Source organism: Dicentrarchus labrax, unplaced genomic scaffold, assembly GCF_905237075.1.
Source record: "Dicentrarchus labrax unplaced genomic scaffold, dlabrax2021, whole genome shotgun sequence".
Taxonomy (NCBI): domain Eukaryota; kingdom Metazoa; phylum Chordata; class Actinopteri; family Moronidae; genus Dicentrarchus; species Dicentrarchus labrax.
In genome coordinates this window covers 13,203,943-13,220,313 of record NW_026136715.1, presented here as the reverse complement: position 1 = coordinate 13,220,313, position 16,371 = coordinate 13,203,943, and the positions used below count along the sequence as shown (strand labels likewise).

The following is a 16,371-nucleotide window of genomic DNA, read 5'->3' as shown; positions in this document are numbered from 1 at the left end:
ATAAAGTAACAGGAGGTTTGTTTGGGGGCCACCTGGAGCCCCTCCCCTGCACCCCCATGTTGGAAACCCTCCACTCGGTCCCCGCCGTTACCGAGATATAGAGCAAAACGACATCAGACAGCGCTTCCGGGGCATTTATCCGCAGTTATTTGTGTGTTTTCAGGTCAAGGACGTATGCGGTGTAATAAACCCATCCTTGTGACTCTTCTCACTTTGACGGAGTGGTGCTGCTGATGCTGTGCGCACTGCACTGGGCTGGCTTCAGCCAATCACGTCAGCCGGCGGCGGGAGGAGGCGGGGGGAGCGGGGGGGGGGCCTCAGTCAGTTACAGCTAACGGACCGTGGAGCAGGTCACATTCTTCGTCTGTCGAACCGCGGCATCACGTACAGGTTTATGGACTTCTGACTGGGCTGCTTAAAAGAAATCATCTTCACCCAAAGGCGCAGTATAATTTTCATTTAACTGTTATCCATGAGATTCTTCAGGCTTACCTTCAAGTGCTTCGTCGACTGCTTTTGAATCTCCTTTGTCAACGGCTGAACTGACTGCGGCGCCTTGTGAAATTTTCCATCTCTTAACCGAGCTGAGGGTTTCCAACGTGTTATAATCATTAAAAAAAAATAAAAAAATAACTGCGATTTTTTTTTTTTTTTTTTTGGGCTTGGGGAAATTCTAAGAAGGCGAAATAACAAACTCAGAAATTCGAAAAGACGACTGGACCACTGCATAGTGTGTGGCTACATCTCTCTGCCTCTCTAAGCCCGCCGGGTGCCTTGGTAGCTAGGCACATTTATAAAACTTCAGCAGCCTCTGGCTAACCCAACCAACAGCCAGCTTTGCTGTTTTAAAAAAAAAAAAATTGTGTCCCAACAACATGTCACCTGAGTTGGAAGAGAACAACCAAGGTGAGTATGATTTAATGACCTCCACTTCTTTGTAATGGCTTGTTGTTTACCATATGATTCAACCGCTAGCTACACCATAACCACATGCTGATGAATTGAAGCATCCCTGCATCAGCCTGTGACATTATTCATTAGAAGAGCAACCCCACACCGCCAGCACTTAACCTGCCTCAGTCTATATGTCTCATCACAATTTGCATACACTTAAGAATAAATATACCCTTCACACCAGAGCTGACTCAACTGCATTGAAGTCATTTTAAAGCTAAATTAGGTGCTGGACAAGGGTCACTACTGGTGAATACAGGAGGATATTTATTCCCCCAAACAAATCATTGTCAAGTTTTACGTCAGTATTGTGAGAGCATCATCATTTAGGCTTGGTCAGGCTTATTAGATTAGGTGACTCATGTCATGTACATCACTGTGTTTCTAAATAATAGATGAGTATTTAGGGTGGTATTCTAAACATAGACCCCATGTTTTATTAAACCTTAAATCATCACATACTGTGTGTAGCTGTTCCTCACACAAGTGATCCTAAATCACAGGTATCCTCTAAATAAGTTGCTCTATGGATGCTGACATCCCTTCCTTACCTTCCCCACTTTTTTTCTCCTCCTCTGTTCACACACCCCCTCAAACTGCTCTGATCTGGATTCAGCTGCCTTGCTTTGCATCCAGCACAGAGCGGCTGACTGATATCATGGAATGGCACTAATGAAGTGACACGTTGCTTTTGTTTGTGTCTGAGTGTTAGTGCATGTGTTTGTTCAGCGGCGTGTGTGTGTGTGTGTGTGTGTGAAATAGAGAAAATGAAATCATTGTGAAGTGACAGGAGCTTCAGATTTACCTTGAACAGGCTCTCTGCTGTGTCGTACCGCAGCACACTAATCACTCTGTCTGTGAGACAGGCAGAGAGAATGAACATCGGGGGAGGGATCAGTGATGACAATACAACTGCAACACGATTTTTTCCCATATACTGAGTGTGTTGGTTCAGTTTACACAATAAATATACATTTAATGTATTATGGGGTGAGATGCATTTCAGCCCTGTTATGGCTTGGTGGAGGTCTGTAATAATTGGCTATGGTTGTACTGAAGCTGTATTGCAATGAATGCAAACCACGCAGTTTCCCTTTTCCATTCAGTGCAAGCCTGACCCAAGAGACAGTCTCCAGTGCTGACGTATGACGTGAAGGGAAGTTGTGTTATGAGTGGTGTTAAAAAAAATGTTCCTCTCTGATAAAAATTGTGGATGTTTCATTAGTATTATCCAGACATACTGATTCCTGCGTATCTTTTCCCCATTCATTCTCCATGTCTCCTATCTATTCTTCATTCATCTGATCCTTTTACATCTTTTTCCTGTCCAGGTGAAATCAGTCTCCCCCAGTTAGAGGCAGGGACCCTGTCCGAGGAGGAAGGCGGGTCTGCTCGCCCCCTTGTGCCGGTGCCTGGAGCGGGCCCAGGGTGTGGTGATGGCGGAGGTGCTGGACCACTGCAGACCCAGGACGGGGCTGCAGCTGGGACTGGAAATGGGGCTATGGCAGTACCACCGGTGGAGAGAGAAACTTGGACCAGACAGATGGACTTCATCATGTCCTGCGTGGGTTTTGCTGTCGGCTTGGGCAACGTGTGGCGGTTCCCTTACCTCTGCTACAAGAACGGAGGAGGTGAGCTTCAGGAGCACTGTGTAGTTCTCTCCGTATCACTTTAAAATCTCTTATGTCCAAATTCACAGATGACTAGTTACTTCATATGAAATAGTGAGTTTGGGTATGAACTCATCCTTTAGACTATAGTATACAAGGTTCATAACTTCGTCCCAGTATGATCCATCATCATCACCTCCAACCTGGCCAGTGATGCAGGTGCAAACTTAATAATTCACTTTCATAAGGTTTGGAGATGCAGTCATGGTTTTGCAGGGTGAACAAAAGTAGACTGAGCTCACAGCCCTGAGGGCCACCTGTAGGTGGTGTGTCATTTGCGTCAGTAAACATCTAGGAACTTTTACTTCTCCTTTTCCTGTGTTTTGTGCCAATCTCAGCTGTTTGGGGTCTGTTGGTGAGGCAGTCCAGTATCCACAAAGACTCGTGCTTAACTTGTCTATTTGTGTCATTTGTGTTGAATGTGCTGAGCTGAAGTCAACAAAAATCTTTCTGTCTTCAGCAGTCTTATAATGAAATTTCTTACAGAGGTAAAAATAAAAAGATTTAGAGCTACTGTTATCTAGCTATAAGAATACAATACTCACTTTCAAAGAGAGAATCGTTGTAGTTTGAGTTTAGATAAACTTAGGTGCTTCTGACAGTTGGAAGGACAACAGTGAAAAGTAGCATGGCGAGACATGATACTGTAATATGCGTAATAGGTAGAGAATCCGGGCCTGCGTGGCTGTGAGCACGTACTGTAGCTGAAAAGCTGCGCCCACCCACGTGGTTTCACTTTATTTATTATAGCTGCTCGTTGCTTCACAGACGGACTTAGTACAAGTTGCAGTGTTCTTGCTCCCTCACTGGCATATAAAGTTATTTGTGTTGTTGTATAACCTTCCCATTATCCTCTCCTTTTTCATTCATGCCAGCTTGTCCAATAGTAAACTGCCCCGACTGCAGCTTTTGGCCTTGGTTTCTCTTATCTCTGCCCTACCCACTTTTTCTATTTTTTTATGAGGCATGTCGTTGAAATTAAATGGAATACGTGACTCTGTGTGTGTGTGTTTGTCTGTCTTAGTCCAACCCTCCCTCTCCCTCATGTGTGTGTGTCTTGTGACCCATGGCTCTGATACCCACCTTCTGGTATCGTATAACAATGGGCTGCCTCACACAGTCCACCCCCTGTGCTCCTGCCCAGCACTCACGTAGCATACAAGGTGCTCTCTCCCACTCACTTCCTGATAAGGAGGCATATGGATATGTCACACAATAACCGTCCTGTGACTGTGCACGTCCTTTCCTCCTCTCAGCGTCAGCGCAGCCACATCCACTACAGTACTTCATTTTACGTCTTTGACTGACCCTGGGTACACCTTGTAACACAACAGTGTTATCAGATAAGGGCTGGGGCTCTTAGTCAGAGCTGCTTGTAACTGAAACAAGGACACGCTCCATTGCAGACCGCAATAGATGAATGTATTATAAATGCGTGGAATTAATGCTCTGCAAATCTTACTTATTTCTTTATTTGTAACTCGGCTGCTTGGCCTGATGTGTCTGGTCCAGTTATGATTAGAGAGGATTTACTTAAGCCTATTAAGGCTGCAGTTCCTCGATGATTTGGCCAATATGTCGGGGTATGTCAGCCCGAGCATTTTCTCCATTCATTCCATTCACGCCTCCTATTGCATCTCTTTCTCTCTCTCTGCCTCTCTCTGTGTCTCTCTTGCTCTTCCACCCCTTTCTCTCTTAGACACACACTCACGAATGCTTCCTTATAAGGCTAAAGCCCTCTGCTCTGAGAATGACATAAAGAATGATGGACTGAATGAGGCACAAATTGTCAATCAATAATACTGTTGCAGGGCCAACCAGGTCAATGCCTTGGTGTGTCATTTTTGTATTTGTTGAACCTCCTCTACCACAGCGTTGTCCCAGTTTTTCTGCCTCCCTCTCCTGTGATGTATCCATTTTTCCCTCCTTTCTTCTTAGCCTCTCTCTGCTCTGCGTCATAGCTAGTCATGTGACTCCCTCCCATCTGCACACTGTGGTGGCATCACCTAGTTGTGCTATTATTCAAACCAAATCATTGCAATATGTATTTAGTGAGTTCAATCTTATGCAACCTTTTTTCATATCTTTTTCCACTATGTATCCCTGATCACGTAAAGCTTCTCCTACAGTATGAGAATCCAAAAGGAGATTATTTATAGAAAACACTGAGTGCAAACCAATTGCCCTTGGCCAAACAACTACTAATCAAAATAAAACAAGTGCTAGATGTCCTTATCAGGACTAATAACTCCTGCTGGGGTCTATTGTCTTTTTCTCGTCTCCATTTCATAGTCCTTCGTCTGCCTCCACGGCGTGCAGCTTTCAAGGACAATACTTACCAAATTGTCCAAACACTTGTGGAATCGGACACAATGCGTTTATCTCCCACATATAATTTCAATGCATCTCTTATCTGTGGCCTTGTCTGTCCTCCTCCGTGGCTTTCGCTCTTTTGCCCTTTATTGCTTCCTCCTCCTCTCGACTGTTTCTTGTTGTGTTAAGTGCGTGATTAGTAAGAGCCATGCCAGTGTTTGTGCAGCTTGTGTCCTTAAAAACTTGATAAACATGACTTTTAGCTCAGATTTTCTACTGTTAAAGCGTTGCTGGTATAACCTGTCTTCAAAGAGCAGGACATACTTAATGAGCCTTGTTCTAATAATTAAGAGGTAAAAAACTCACCATTGATTTTAATATGAATAGCTTAATGTGATGTTAATGAAATAATTAGCTCAAATCTTAAAGATGTTGATGATTGGATTATTAGGATAATTACCTCTTTAAATTTGCAAAACATTTCTCCTGCTGTCTCTCTCGTTCTCTGTCCCTCCCTTTTAATTTGCCACACTTTACATATGCAACAGATGAACAAGAAAATGGTGCATGTTGTAGGTGCTGTATGTAACGTCATCTATCCAATGCATACTAATGCAGAGTCCGTTCACACCATAAAATCTCAAGGGTGTGATCCAATTTACTAAGATCAGTCACCGGAAAATGTTATGATTTTATTAATGTTTTCATTTGTGATTCAAACTAAAATTACTTAATTATATTTTGCAGACAAAGGCTTGAATTGAGTCTATCCGACCATGTAATCGCTGTATCCACATCCAGTGTCAACGCAACTGTTTTATTCACTCTGAGTCTGAACACAGCAGAAACACAGTAGAAAAGAGGAAGGCATTTGTGCAAACGCTCCCGTCTAACCACTGTTTAATTTGGAACTGGTTCCTTACTAGATCTCGATTCCCATCACTGATGTTATTACGACATAGGATATTTACCCACTGTAACAGATAGAAAGCAGTAGCACTCATGCATAGAGTGTGAAATACATGCTATTCCTGGAATTTAGGATCATGGTGGCTCTCTGTTCCCGTAAAGACACACCTTCAAGCCCTGTTATAATGGAAATGCAAAATCCCTGCTGTGCTTGGCTGATGCGCCAAGTTAAAACAATCAAGACAGGACATATTGCTGGTGTTGCCACACGTACTTGAAATGATAATTATACAGATATTACAAACAGCACTGTGTTTATGATAGTAATTGATAGGCGTGCTGTTCCCATAGATCGGACAGTTTGCAACCGCTTTTTCCCAGTATGAGACAATGTCTCTACTTGCCTGTTGTTTCAGATACCAGGTGGTGAATGTGACCATGTGATGAATTTGTGTGTTACAGGGGTTTTCCTGATCCCCTACTTGCTGATTGTGTTCATCGGGGGAATCCCAGTTTTCTTCCTGGAAATTGCACTGGGACAGTTCATGAAGCAGGGAGGGGTCTCTGCCTGGAACATCGCACCTCTCTTCAAAGGTAAACTTTTAAATTTCTCATTTAAAGTATCGTAATGCTGTTGATCATCTCTGATTTGTAAATTACATCCCAACAGACCTCCTTTGGCTTTCTCCCTCCCTCTCTATCAGGTTTGGGCTTGGCCTCAATGGTGATAGTGTTCTTCTGTAACACCTATTACATCATGATTCTGGTGTGGGGCCTCTACTTTCTCTTCCACTCCTTCACTAACCCGCTGCCTTGGGCCACCTGTGGACACTCTTGGAACACCCCCAACTGTACGCAGGACTTCCGCCGCGCCTGCCACAACCGCAGTGCTGCCACCCTCCTCTCCTCCACGTCCCCGTTGAACCTGTCTTCAGCCCAGCTTCTACTCAACAGCAACTGCACAGAGACTGAGGGCATGCGATCCCCGGTCATCGAGTTCTGGGAGTATGTCATGCCTTATCTGGGAATTGTCATGGAAGAGTTGAGCTGCGTGACAGCAGTCTTAAATAAAGAATACGTGTCTAAACTTTTTTTTTTGTCTAATTGCCGCACCTTTGTCTTCTTTCTCCTAGACGTAAAGTGCTCCGTCTATCTGGTGGGCTGCACGAGCCTGGTGACATCAGCTATGAGATGGTGCTGTGTCTCATAGCCACCTGGATCATTGTTTACTTCTGCATGTGGAAAGGAGTTAAATCTACTGGCAAGGTAAAGTATTTTCTGGCTGCACAATTTATGATTCTTAATGTTACAAGTCACTGTTTTGGTTTATGAGGTGCAGATGAATAGTTATGGCTTAATACGTTTACTGTATGTGAAACGTTACTTGACTCAGAGTTAAGGGTTACAGAGTTCAGACTAATATTTGCATGGCTTCATGCAAAGGCTTAAATTATTGCCGCATTTTGCCCTTTGACCCCAAATCAGCTTTGGTATAGTGAGAGGATCAGTGTCTAGACTGAAATACATATGAACACAAATATAAGCGCACATGTTTATTGTTTGAATGTTTGCTAATTTGTGTAGTTGCCTTTTTCACTGTTTTCTCACACGTATTTCTGTATATGTCCAGCTTAATGTTTCAGTAAGACTATAATCTTGCACTGATCCGTAGATCCCTATTATTTTGTACTGTACATACATACACATTGTTTGGAGTGACTTCCATTGAGTAGTTTAAAAAAGAGGCCCACTCCTCATTATTTTAAATGTGCTCTCATACATTTGCATAATGGATGCATCCTTATTTTGTAGCACATGGAGAGTCTGTGTTTGCATACTTGTGTCTCCAGAGTAGCCAAAGCTCATAGAGTGAGGGAAAAAATAACGAAGGAGATTGAGCCAACCAGCCAGCTGTAAGCCGATTAGTAACTTTCCACCATGTAGATGTTTGAGAGCTGGAAAGGCTTTTCTGCCCATGTTCACCCTAGATCAAGGCAAATATGTGCTTTCTCACTACTTTGCTCTTACCATACTGATTTAGCGGGGATTTGATGCTTCTTTTAGGTAGCAGGGGGCTGCTTTCTCAGCATAACTTGACAAAGACTACCTTCTGAAAAGGTCTGCCAAAAACCCCTGCTATTGCAGGAGGTTTACAAATTGTCTGGCTTTCCATTTACAGGCTACCTTTTCTTCAATGTAACATGACAGGGCCCATTACACATCTACTACAGGAAGGACCTAATGGGCTTCTACTTAAGACATGAGTATTTGCAAAGCAGGTAATTGCTTAATCAAAGTGATAAAAACATACTTAGGTGCAGTTACGTTGAAACATTTGACCATAGCTTATGGACCATGTTGATAAGCACTAAACTTTTGCAGCTAGCTTGTTAAATTCATCATTTAACTAAATTTTTCTATGTACTTACTTACTTCATGTAATGCAAGGAGTTAAAATGTTTTAAGGGTGTACTGTGGAGTTTTCTACTTTCACTTAATGCAAATTTCTAATGCATAGCACTCAAACATCACCTCCCCACCCCAAAGTATACTTTACAAATTGGTCCTACAGTATCTATAAGTATACTTATTATTACTATTTTTTTCCATCTTTCTTTAGGTTGTGTACTTCACAGCTCTGTTCCCCTACCTGGTACTGGTTGTTCTTTTGGCCCATGGAGTCACTCTACCTGGAGCTTTAGATGGGATTGTTTACTACCTGAAACCAGACTGGTCCAAACTTGGAGAAGCCCAGGTATGACCTTTGCATTTGCTGCACAGTTGTCTGTAGCAGTGTAGTGACAAGAAAACCTGATGTGTACATCAACATCTAAGAAACATAGGTGAACAGATTGTGAAATATTACTCAGACTATTCCATTTGTGATAGGTGTGGATTGATGCCGGCACTCAGATTTTCTTCTCCTATGCCATCGGACTGGGTGCCCTTACTGCGCTGGGCAGCTACAACCGCTTCCATAACAACTGTTACCAGTGAGTTTATACATATATAGGCTTTCTTTCAGTCTGTCTTCACTAACAATGGCAGGAAGTACCAATAGATTTGTAGCTTTTCTCCTTGAAAACACTCTTAATTGCATTGAATGAATGTGGTATTGAAAGCCCTGTGCTGTTCCCTGGCCACCGGAACAACCATTAGACTTAAATACACTGTGTGAGTGTGCCAGGAATTATGATCGAAGGCCATTTCCCTCCATGTTCAAAAATGTAAGTGAATAGGTTGCCAGGAAGAATTGTAGCAGTGTCCTCAATCCCTGAATATGCAACAAGCTTTATTTGGTTTTCTTGCAATCATTCCATGATGCTTTTCAAAAGGCTGTTGAAATGAACTGAAACAATAGAAGGTCAGTCAGTCCCTGAAGATTGGAGTGCAGACCCGAGTTACATTGTCTGCTTCTAGCAACAGCTGGCCTCACTATTGCTGTTTTTGTAGGCTGTTTGATGTGCTTGCATGTGTTTACCCTAAACAAAGTAGTTCCAGAGATATATAAAGAGAAATAATATAGAGATATACTCTTTTGTAAATCTCACAACTTTGAATGCCTATAGTAGGAGGAGCGTTGTGAATATCTTGCCATCTGACATTTTCTCTGCTTTGACCTTAATTGGAAGTTGAAAGATGAGTTCAGATTCTGAGGTATGTCAGCTCAGCTCTGTTTCTCACACACACTTAGAGTAGTCCAGGAATAGCTGGAATAACTGGGGGGAGATCTGTATATAAACTGCTTGCACATGCCAATGTATACTACATTTAGGGCTCAGGACGTTTGGGTCTTGTTCACTTATTTCCAAACCACATACAGTAACTTGACGTCATGTGTCTGTTTTAGCCATGTTAGCTGTTTAGCTGTAGGGATCACAATGTTAGTCTGCCCATCTGTTGGCCCAGAGTGAAATATTTTGAACCACTGGATATTTGTATTACATTATTGGTCTCGGTGAGCTGAGCTCAAGAATGTCCTAAAGTCTGAACTGTTCTAAGTAGTAGATAAACACTTTTACACTACTTTACTGATATTATTGTTCGTATTATTATTATTACTACAGTTACTATTACTACTATAATCATTGCTCACTGTCCTCCATCGATGTGGCTGTTGTCGTCGTCGTCATCGTCCTCATCTTCTTCATGTTCATCATCATCATCACCATCAGTCACTACTATTAGTGTAGTTGTTGCTACTGCTGTTGCTGTGAACCTTTGTCTCTGTCTCTGTCCTTCTGTCTTTACCTCTGTCCTTCTGTCTTTTCCCCTCTCTCTCTCTCTCTCTCTCTCTCTCTCTCTCTCTCTCTCTTTCTCACCCCAACTGGTCGAGGCAGACCACCACCCACCTAGAGCCGGGGTCTGTCCGAGGTTTCTGCCTCTTAAAAAGCAGTTTTTCCTTGTCGCCGTCGCCAAGTCCTTGCTCATGGTGGGAACTGTTGGGTCTCTGTAAATAATTTTATAAGGAGTTCGGTTTAGACCTGCTCTATTTGAAAAGTGTCCTGAGATAACTTCTGTTATGAATTGGCGCTATACAAATACAATTTAATTAAATTGAATCAAACTTATAACTTATGTAACATCTCCACTACTACTCCAAAACTACATTTTTGCACCGATAGTGGTAAGGTTGAAGTGGGCTGGCTGCTAGTGCGGCTATAGACTTTTAGTCGTCTTTAATAATTGTGGTCTCGATATGGACTGCTTTCTTAACCCAAACACACAATCTGACTTGTTTTGATTAAACAAATCCATAAGCATTTCTCTCATTTCACTCTCTCTAAGTACTGTTTCAGGTTGATAGAGCCTGTTAACGGTAGACTGAGTGGAGGTTGCTTCTGAACACAGCTGCAACAGTGTTATAATAATCATCATGGTGCAACTGTTGTTTATACATTCTTCATATCAGAAAGGATTCTTGGCCGGTGCTGCCGCATACACTTGACTTGTTAGGATAAACAGAAGGTCATTCCTTACTATGTAGACCAATTAACAGGGATGTTGTTGACTTCATACTTATATAAAAATTAGATCTGGAACATTATTTATGCTTACATGCATTGTTATAATGTTAGATATATTAGTAGTGAATAAGGGTTTTCCTTTCACTCTTTGCCCTATCAGACCTTGAGAGAGACTTCCCATTGGCTTATTTGCTCTCTGCTCTCTACCTGCCAACTAAAAAGACAACAGCAGCTTTCAGAGAAATTGCTATTGATCCCCTACTCACCATCACAGTCTCTCTCTTCTGTTGCCAATATTTGTCTTGAGTATCTTACATGAGCCTCATGTTACAGCATATTATAGTGCATCTTTTTCTTACAATGTCATTCTCTCTGGTTTCTCTATTCCCCTTTCCTTCTCTCTGTGTTTCTCTGTAGGGATGCATTCTTGCTGGCGATCATTAACAGCGGAACCAGTTTCTTTGCAGGCTTCGTGGTGTTCTCTGTACTGGGTTTCATGGCTGCAGAGCAAGGCGTGGACATCAGTAAGGTAGCTGAGAGTGGTAAGAATACAGTTTCCCTATGAATTGGCTGCCTGAAACCAATTGCAATGAGCTGAGTATTGACACTAAGAGCTGTATTCCCTTGATGCTCTGCTTCTAACTGTTTCTTAATGTGCAGGTCCAGGCCTGGCCTTTATAGCCTACCCTAAGGCTGTGACTCTGATGCCTCTGGCGCCGCTCTGGGCTGCACTTTTCTTCTTTATGCTGCTCATACTGGGCCTGGACAGCCAGGTAATACTGAATATGGACACATTTGAGTTTATTAGTTTGTATATACTTTCGCATTGGAGAAAGCATTTAGCTTAGAGGAACTGAAATGTAAGGTATTAGGTGCTGCTTCTATATGTTGCTGTCTTGATTCTGTAGCACTTTTTGTAGAATAGATAGCTAATCTACATTTCTTTTGCTCTTTCTCTCTCACTTCCTCTACGACACAAATAGTCAAGAAACATCACGTGGAGTTTCAGCATTGCATTTCTTAGCAGCCTGTTTGTTGTGTGTCTGTTTGAGCCTTTGCCTACATCCATTGTTTTACAGCCCAGGGATTTGTCAATGAGCTTCTGTCTGATTCACACAGAGAGCGTCTGTCTACTCTCCAATCCATTCATTTACTCTCACTTTCCATTCTCTCCCCCATTTCTTCTCTACCCATCTCTCTTTCTCTCTTTTTCCTGCCGTAGCCACATTGGCCATGCATGTGCTTCCATTTCTGGTAAATGATGTAAAAAATAGCTGCACAGCTGTTATCCTTTCTACTCATTCTGGAGGTTGAAATATGTTTCTGTAACACGTAAACATTCTCGCATAGAGTGACTGAGAAGGGTGTCAGGGTCTGAGCTGACATGTTCACCTGCAAAATCTTAGTGACATGTCAGGCACATCTGCAGTGTATCGAGACTGTAGGTTTAAAGTAGTAGTGGAGTCAGGCCAGCACCTGACCCTGAAACTAAAAAGCTAAATTCTACCTATAATTCTAATCATTTTACTTGTTTTTCCAGGGTTGAACACATTAAGGTTTTGTGTACATATTATATTTGTAGATAACAATGCAAATGCCTGTGCAAAACACCCACACGCATTCACAGAGTCAGAAGCACGTCTCAGATTTAACTACACTCCTTCACCTTTGTTTCCTTCCGTTTCTTGCTCTCTCACTCTTTACTCTCTTTTTCAGTTTGTTGGGGTAGAGGGTTTGATAACAGGAATCATGGACATGCTGCCCCCTAAATCTGCCCTGGGCTCCCTGCGACGAGAGGTGGTAGCAGCCATCTGCTGCTTCATCTGCTTCCTCATCGACATGTCCATGGTCACTGAGGTACCGTGAGGATTTCCTACAGCTTTGGGTTCTTAACAATTAGGTGGGATAAACAGTCATTTTGAGGCAGGAAGACTGTAACAACAAACATCTATAATGATATTCATAAACAAGATCAAAGACCAGAGTCTCTTACATGAGCTTCAGATTGTTTTGCTTTTAATTTTTCTTAAAAATACATGAGTTCTGCACCTAATGCTTTACTGGGCATAGGAAATCATTGCCAGTAAAGAACTGTGGTAAAAACATTAACTGTTGAGACAAGGCTGGAAATAGGTCACACATAAAGTATTAACAGGGTGGTCTTGATGCTGACTCGTCTCTCTGTTTATGTCAGGGAGGGATGTACGTCTTCCAGCTTTTTGACTACTACTCTGCCAGTGGAATCACTCTGTTGTGGCAGGCGTTTTGGGAGTGCGTGGTGATTGCTTGGGTCTATGGTGAGACAATACCGCTCAATTACATTACACACAACACAAATGGCACAGTTCAAAGCATTATCACCACCTCCTTGTGTCATTTCTGTCAGGCGCAGACCGTTTCATGGACGACGTGGCTCGTATGATTGGCTATCAGCCTCTACCCTACATGAAGTGGTGCTGGTCTTACATCACACCTTTTGTTTGTGTGGTAAGTGCTGCTCTGTATGTTTTGTATGTACGTTTAACCTGCCAGTTGTAAACAGCTGACATTTCTTTTGTGCATATAGGCAGTGTTCCTGTTCCACGTGGTGAACTACAAGCCCCTGACCTACAACACAGTGTACACTTATCCCTTGTGGGGTGAAGCACTTGGCTGGGCATTGGCCCTGTCCTCCATGCTCTGTATCCCTGTTACCGTTCTCTACAAACTACTGCGCTGCAAAGGATCTTTGCGGGAGGTCAGTATGCGACATTCTTGTGCATTTGTTTCTGTTTGTAATCGCTAGAAATGTGTCTCCTTGGATACTTCCCTCACATATTTAGTTTGCTGATTTCTTCATCACTCATTAGAGACGGCTCATTAGATAAGGCTGAAGCATGTGTCCAATAAACAGTTTATAATCTCTGTGCCGCTGTGTGTCTCTGTGTGTCTTCCTCCTTGTAGCGGTGGCAGCACCTAACCACCCCAGTTTGGGGCAGACATCACCTGGAGTACCTGGCCCCAGAGAGCGAGGCCAAGCTGCTGCCCCCTGCAGGAACCAAGAGTACACTGCTCTTTGAAAGTGTCATCTGACAAGCTGAGCCCCTACAGAACACAGAGCCAAGGTCGCCCTTGACATCAGCACACACATAAACAAACTACAGACGATACATGCACACCACACAAGCCTGGTAAGAGCAAAGTGCAGATTGGCTACACCCCCCAGTTAAAGCTACGGAAAAGCCCCAGACAAATGGACCAAAGATTAGATGGAAGAAGAACTGAAACACACCCATACAGTCATCACATGCTGATAACACCCTCTGCTCTGCTTTCTGACTCTACCTCGCTGACTCTCCCCTCTCGCTTTCTCTGCTCCTCGCATTTGTGCTGTCCCGTCCTGTCTCGTTCTGTGAGCGTAGTGCGTCTAGTGTAGTTGTGATATCTTCCCTTTCTGTTCCTCTGTCTGTCAGGGTTTCAACTAGGGATAGACTAATTATCGGCCTGGCCAATAATCGGATCCGGCATTCAGGAATTACCCGGTTATCGGTATCGTTATTTTTTTAAATCAGATAGCAGATATGTTTGAAATGCCGTACTTTGGCTTTGCAGCCACCCCTCTTTGTCTGAAGTCATCAAAGTCCATCCCCCCCAGCACTAACCTATTGGTTTCATGTCACAAGTAATAGTAGAGTAATACTTTTTCAAGCTAATGTTGAAAAGTTCTCTTTTGCAGAATTTTATTAAACATATGCATAAGGTAATGCCACAGTGTAAAAGTATTTTATTGAAAATATTACTAAAGTAAACAAGTGTTAGCATAAAAATATATCTAAATAACCAAAAGTAAAAGTGCAGAAGGGCCCACAGAATAATATGTATCATATATACATCATATTTTATTTGTATAATGAACTGAATCTAAAGTAACTAAAGTTATCAAGCAAATGTTGTGGGGTAAAAATTACAATATGTGCCTCTAAAATGTAATGGATTGGAAATATAAACTAGTATAAAATGGAAATACTCAAGTACAGTACAAGTACCTCAAAATTGTACTTACATTACTTGAAAAAAAATTCTGACGTAGTTACATTCTACCACTGGTTATTCCAAATTTCCACAATACGATTTTCATTTTTACTGTAAATTCATATTGTTTCCAAATATCTGTTACCTGTTTCCTTAATAACTGCTTATCAGTATCTCTATCGGTCCTCTAAAAAAACATATCGGTCGATCTCTAGTTTCAACAGCCTCATCTGTCCTGACATGTCATGCCATTTTGTGCTAAATGAGCAGAATTGTAAAACATCCTGATGAAACTTTCTAAATGAAAAACCTCATATCTGCTGCTGATATGCCATGGTCTGAATGTGTATGTGTGTGTAGATGCACCTCTGTATCTGTGTGTGTGTGTGTGCGTGTGCGTGTGAGAAGCAGCGTGTGTTTGACCGTGGCAATGGTGTCTTCATTTACATTGTTTTCCGTATTCTCTTAATTACCTGTACAAAAATACCTTCCATTTGTAAAAAAAAAAAAAAAAAAAAGAATCAAAAAGAGACAATGCATCGCCACTTCCAGCTGTGTGTTATAAACTAACTTAAGTATCCAGTGTATTGTAGGGTCTGTGAATCAGTGTTAACAATATTTGGAGGGGATGATGATCAGTATTTCCACCTTAAGAGAAGGAGGGAAACTTAAGATTGAGTTGTGCAAAGAGCAGGAGACTGGGATGTGGGGAGGGGAAAGAGACTTGATGCCATGTCAGGAAAGAAGCAATAAATGATCAGATAATGAAGGATGCAATGTGTTTTTATGAGTCTTTATTTACAAGGTTTCATTCATACTTCATTCATGAAACATAAAATTGATGTGTAGAAAAAAGTATTCCGGTCCAATCATAATAATAAAAATATTACATTTATTACATTTACATCTGTATAAAAAAAATAAAAACTCATTGCACAGTCAGACATTTCACAGACAACTGGAAATGTAATCAGTAAGGGTGAACGATAAGCACTCCCAAGGAAATATGTGTGTTGTGTAATTTACAACACATTGTTAACATTGAGTGGTTAATCCAATGAACCAATCATTTCAGGATCCATGGCACACATATCAGTGTCATCTGCAGGCAAAACATCCATAAGTTAATCTAATTAGGAAAGCAATTTTTTTCAGTTTATATAATTGCACATATAATGGACCTTTCCTGAAGACTTTTTAAACATTTTGTGGTTTCAAATATATTCTCCAAAATAAAATATGATTATAAAACAACATTTTTATGGCTGGGAGCAAATCTCTTTGGGTGAGTGATCTAAATCAATTTGATACAAGGGACACACAGCAAATAATAAAATACAGTGTTTAGTATCTGACAGTTATGATAGCAGATGATAACATGACACTAGATCCCAGAAATAGGAGGGAGCTCGAGATGTCAGAGGAGTCAGATGTGTGAATACTGACTATAAATACACCCACGTTGTGTTCAAAAGCTTCTGCTCTTTTCAAACGTAACACCTATTACAGCACATTTGGAATTTGGCTCATTCTTGCAGGCTTTCGGA

General features: G+C 41.8%; 1 protein-coding gene across 1 annotated transcript; it reads left to right on the top strand.

The window, feature by feature from the left end:
* Nucleotides 1-318: 318 nt before the first annotated feature.
* Nucleotides 319-15,601, top strand: si:ch211-117c9.5 (sodium- and chloride-dependent creatine transporter 1). The gene is made up of 14 exons (XM_051425690.1): nucleotides 319-906; nucleotides 2,286-2,585; nucleotides 6,309-6,440; nucleotides 6,551-6,851; nucleotides 6,980-7,112; nucleotides 8,467-8,601; nucleotides 8,736-8,839; nucleotides 11,231-11,355; nucleotides 11,474-11,586; nucleotides 12,530-12,670; nucleotides 13,008-13,110; nucleotides 13,200-13,300; nucleotides 13,380-13,550; nucleotides 13,757-15,601. The coding sequence occupies exons 1-14, from the start codon at nucleotides 876-878 to the stop codon at nucleotides 13,883-13,885; spliced, it is 2,019 nt and encodes a 672-aa protein (XP_051281650.1). The 5' UTR covers nucleotides 319-875; the 3' UTR covers nucleotides 13,886-15,601.
* The last annotated feature ends 770 nt before the right edge of the window (nucleotides 15,602-16,371 follow it).

What these genes read in the sequence shown, in the direction of transcription:
- si:ch211-117c9.5 (XM_051425690.1), top strand. Translation starts at nt 876, where the DNA reads ATGTCACCTGAGTTGGAAGAGAACAACCAAG. An exon ending in TACTGGGCCTGGACAGCCAG is followed by an intron (nt 11,587 to 12,529) that starts GTAATACTGAAT and finishes TCTCTTTTTCAG; the next exon opens with TTTGTTGGGGTAGAGGGTTT. An exon ending in GGTGATTGCTTGGGTCTATG is followed by an intron (nt 13,111 to 13,199) that starts GTGAGACAATAC and finishes CATTTCTGTCAG; the next exon opens with GCGCAGACCGTTTCATGGAC.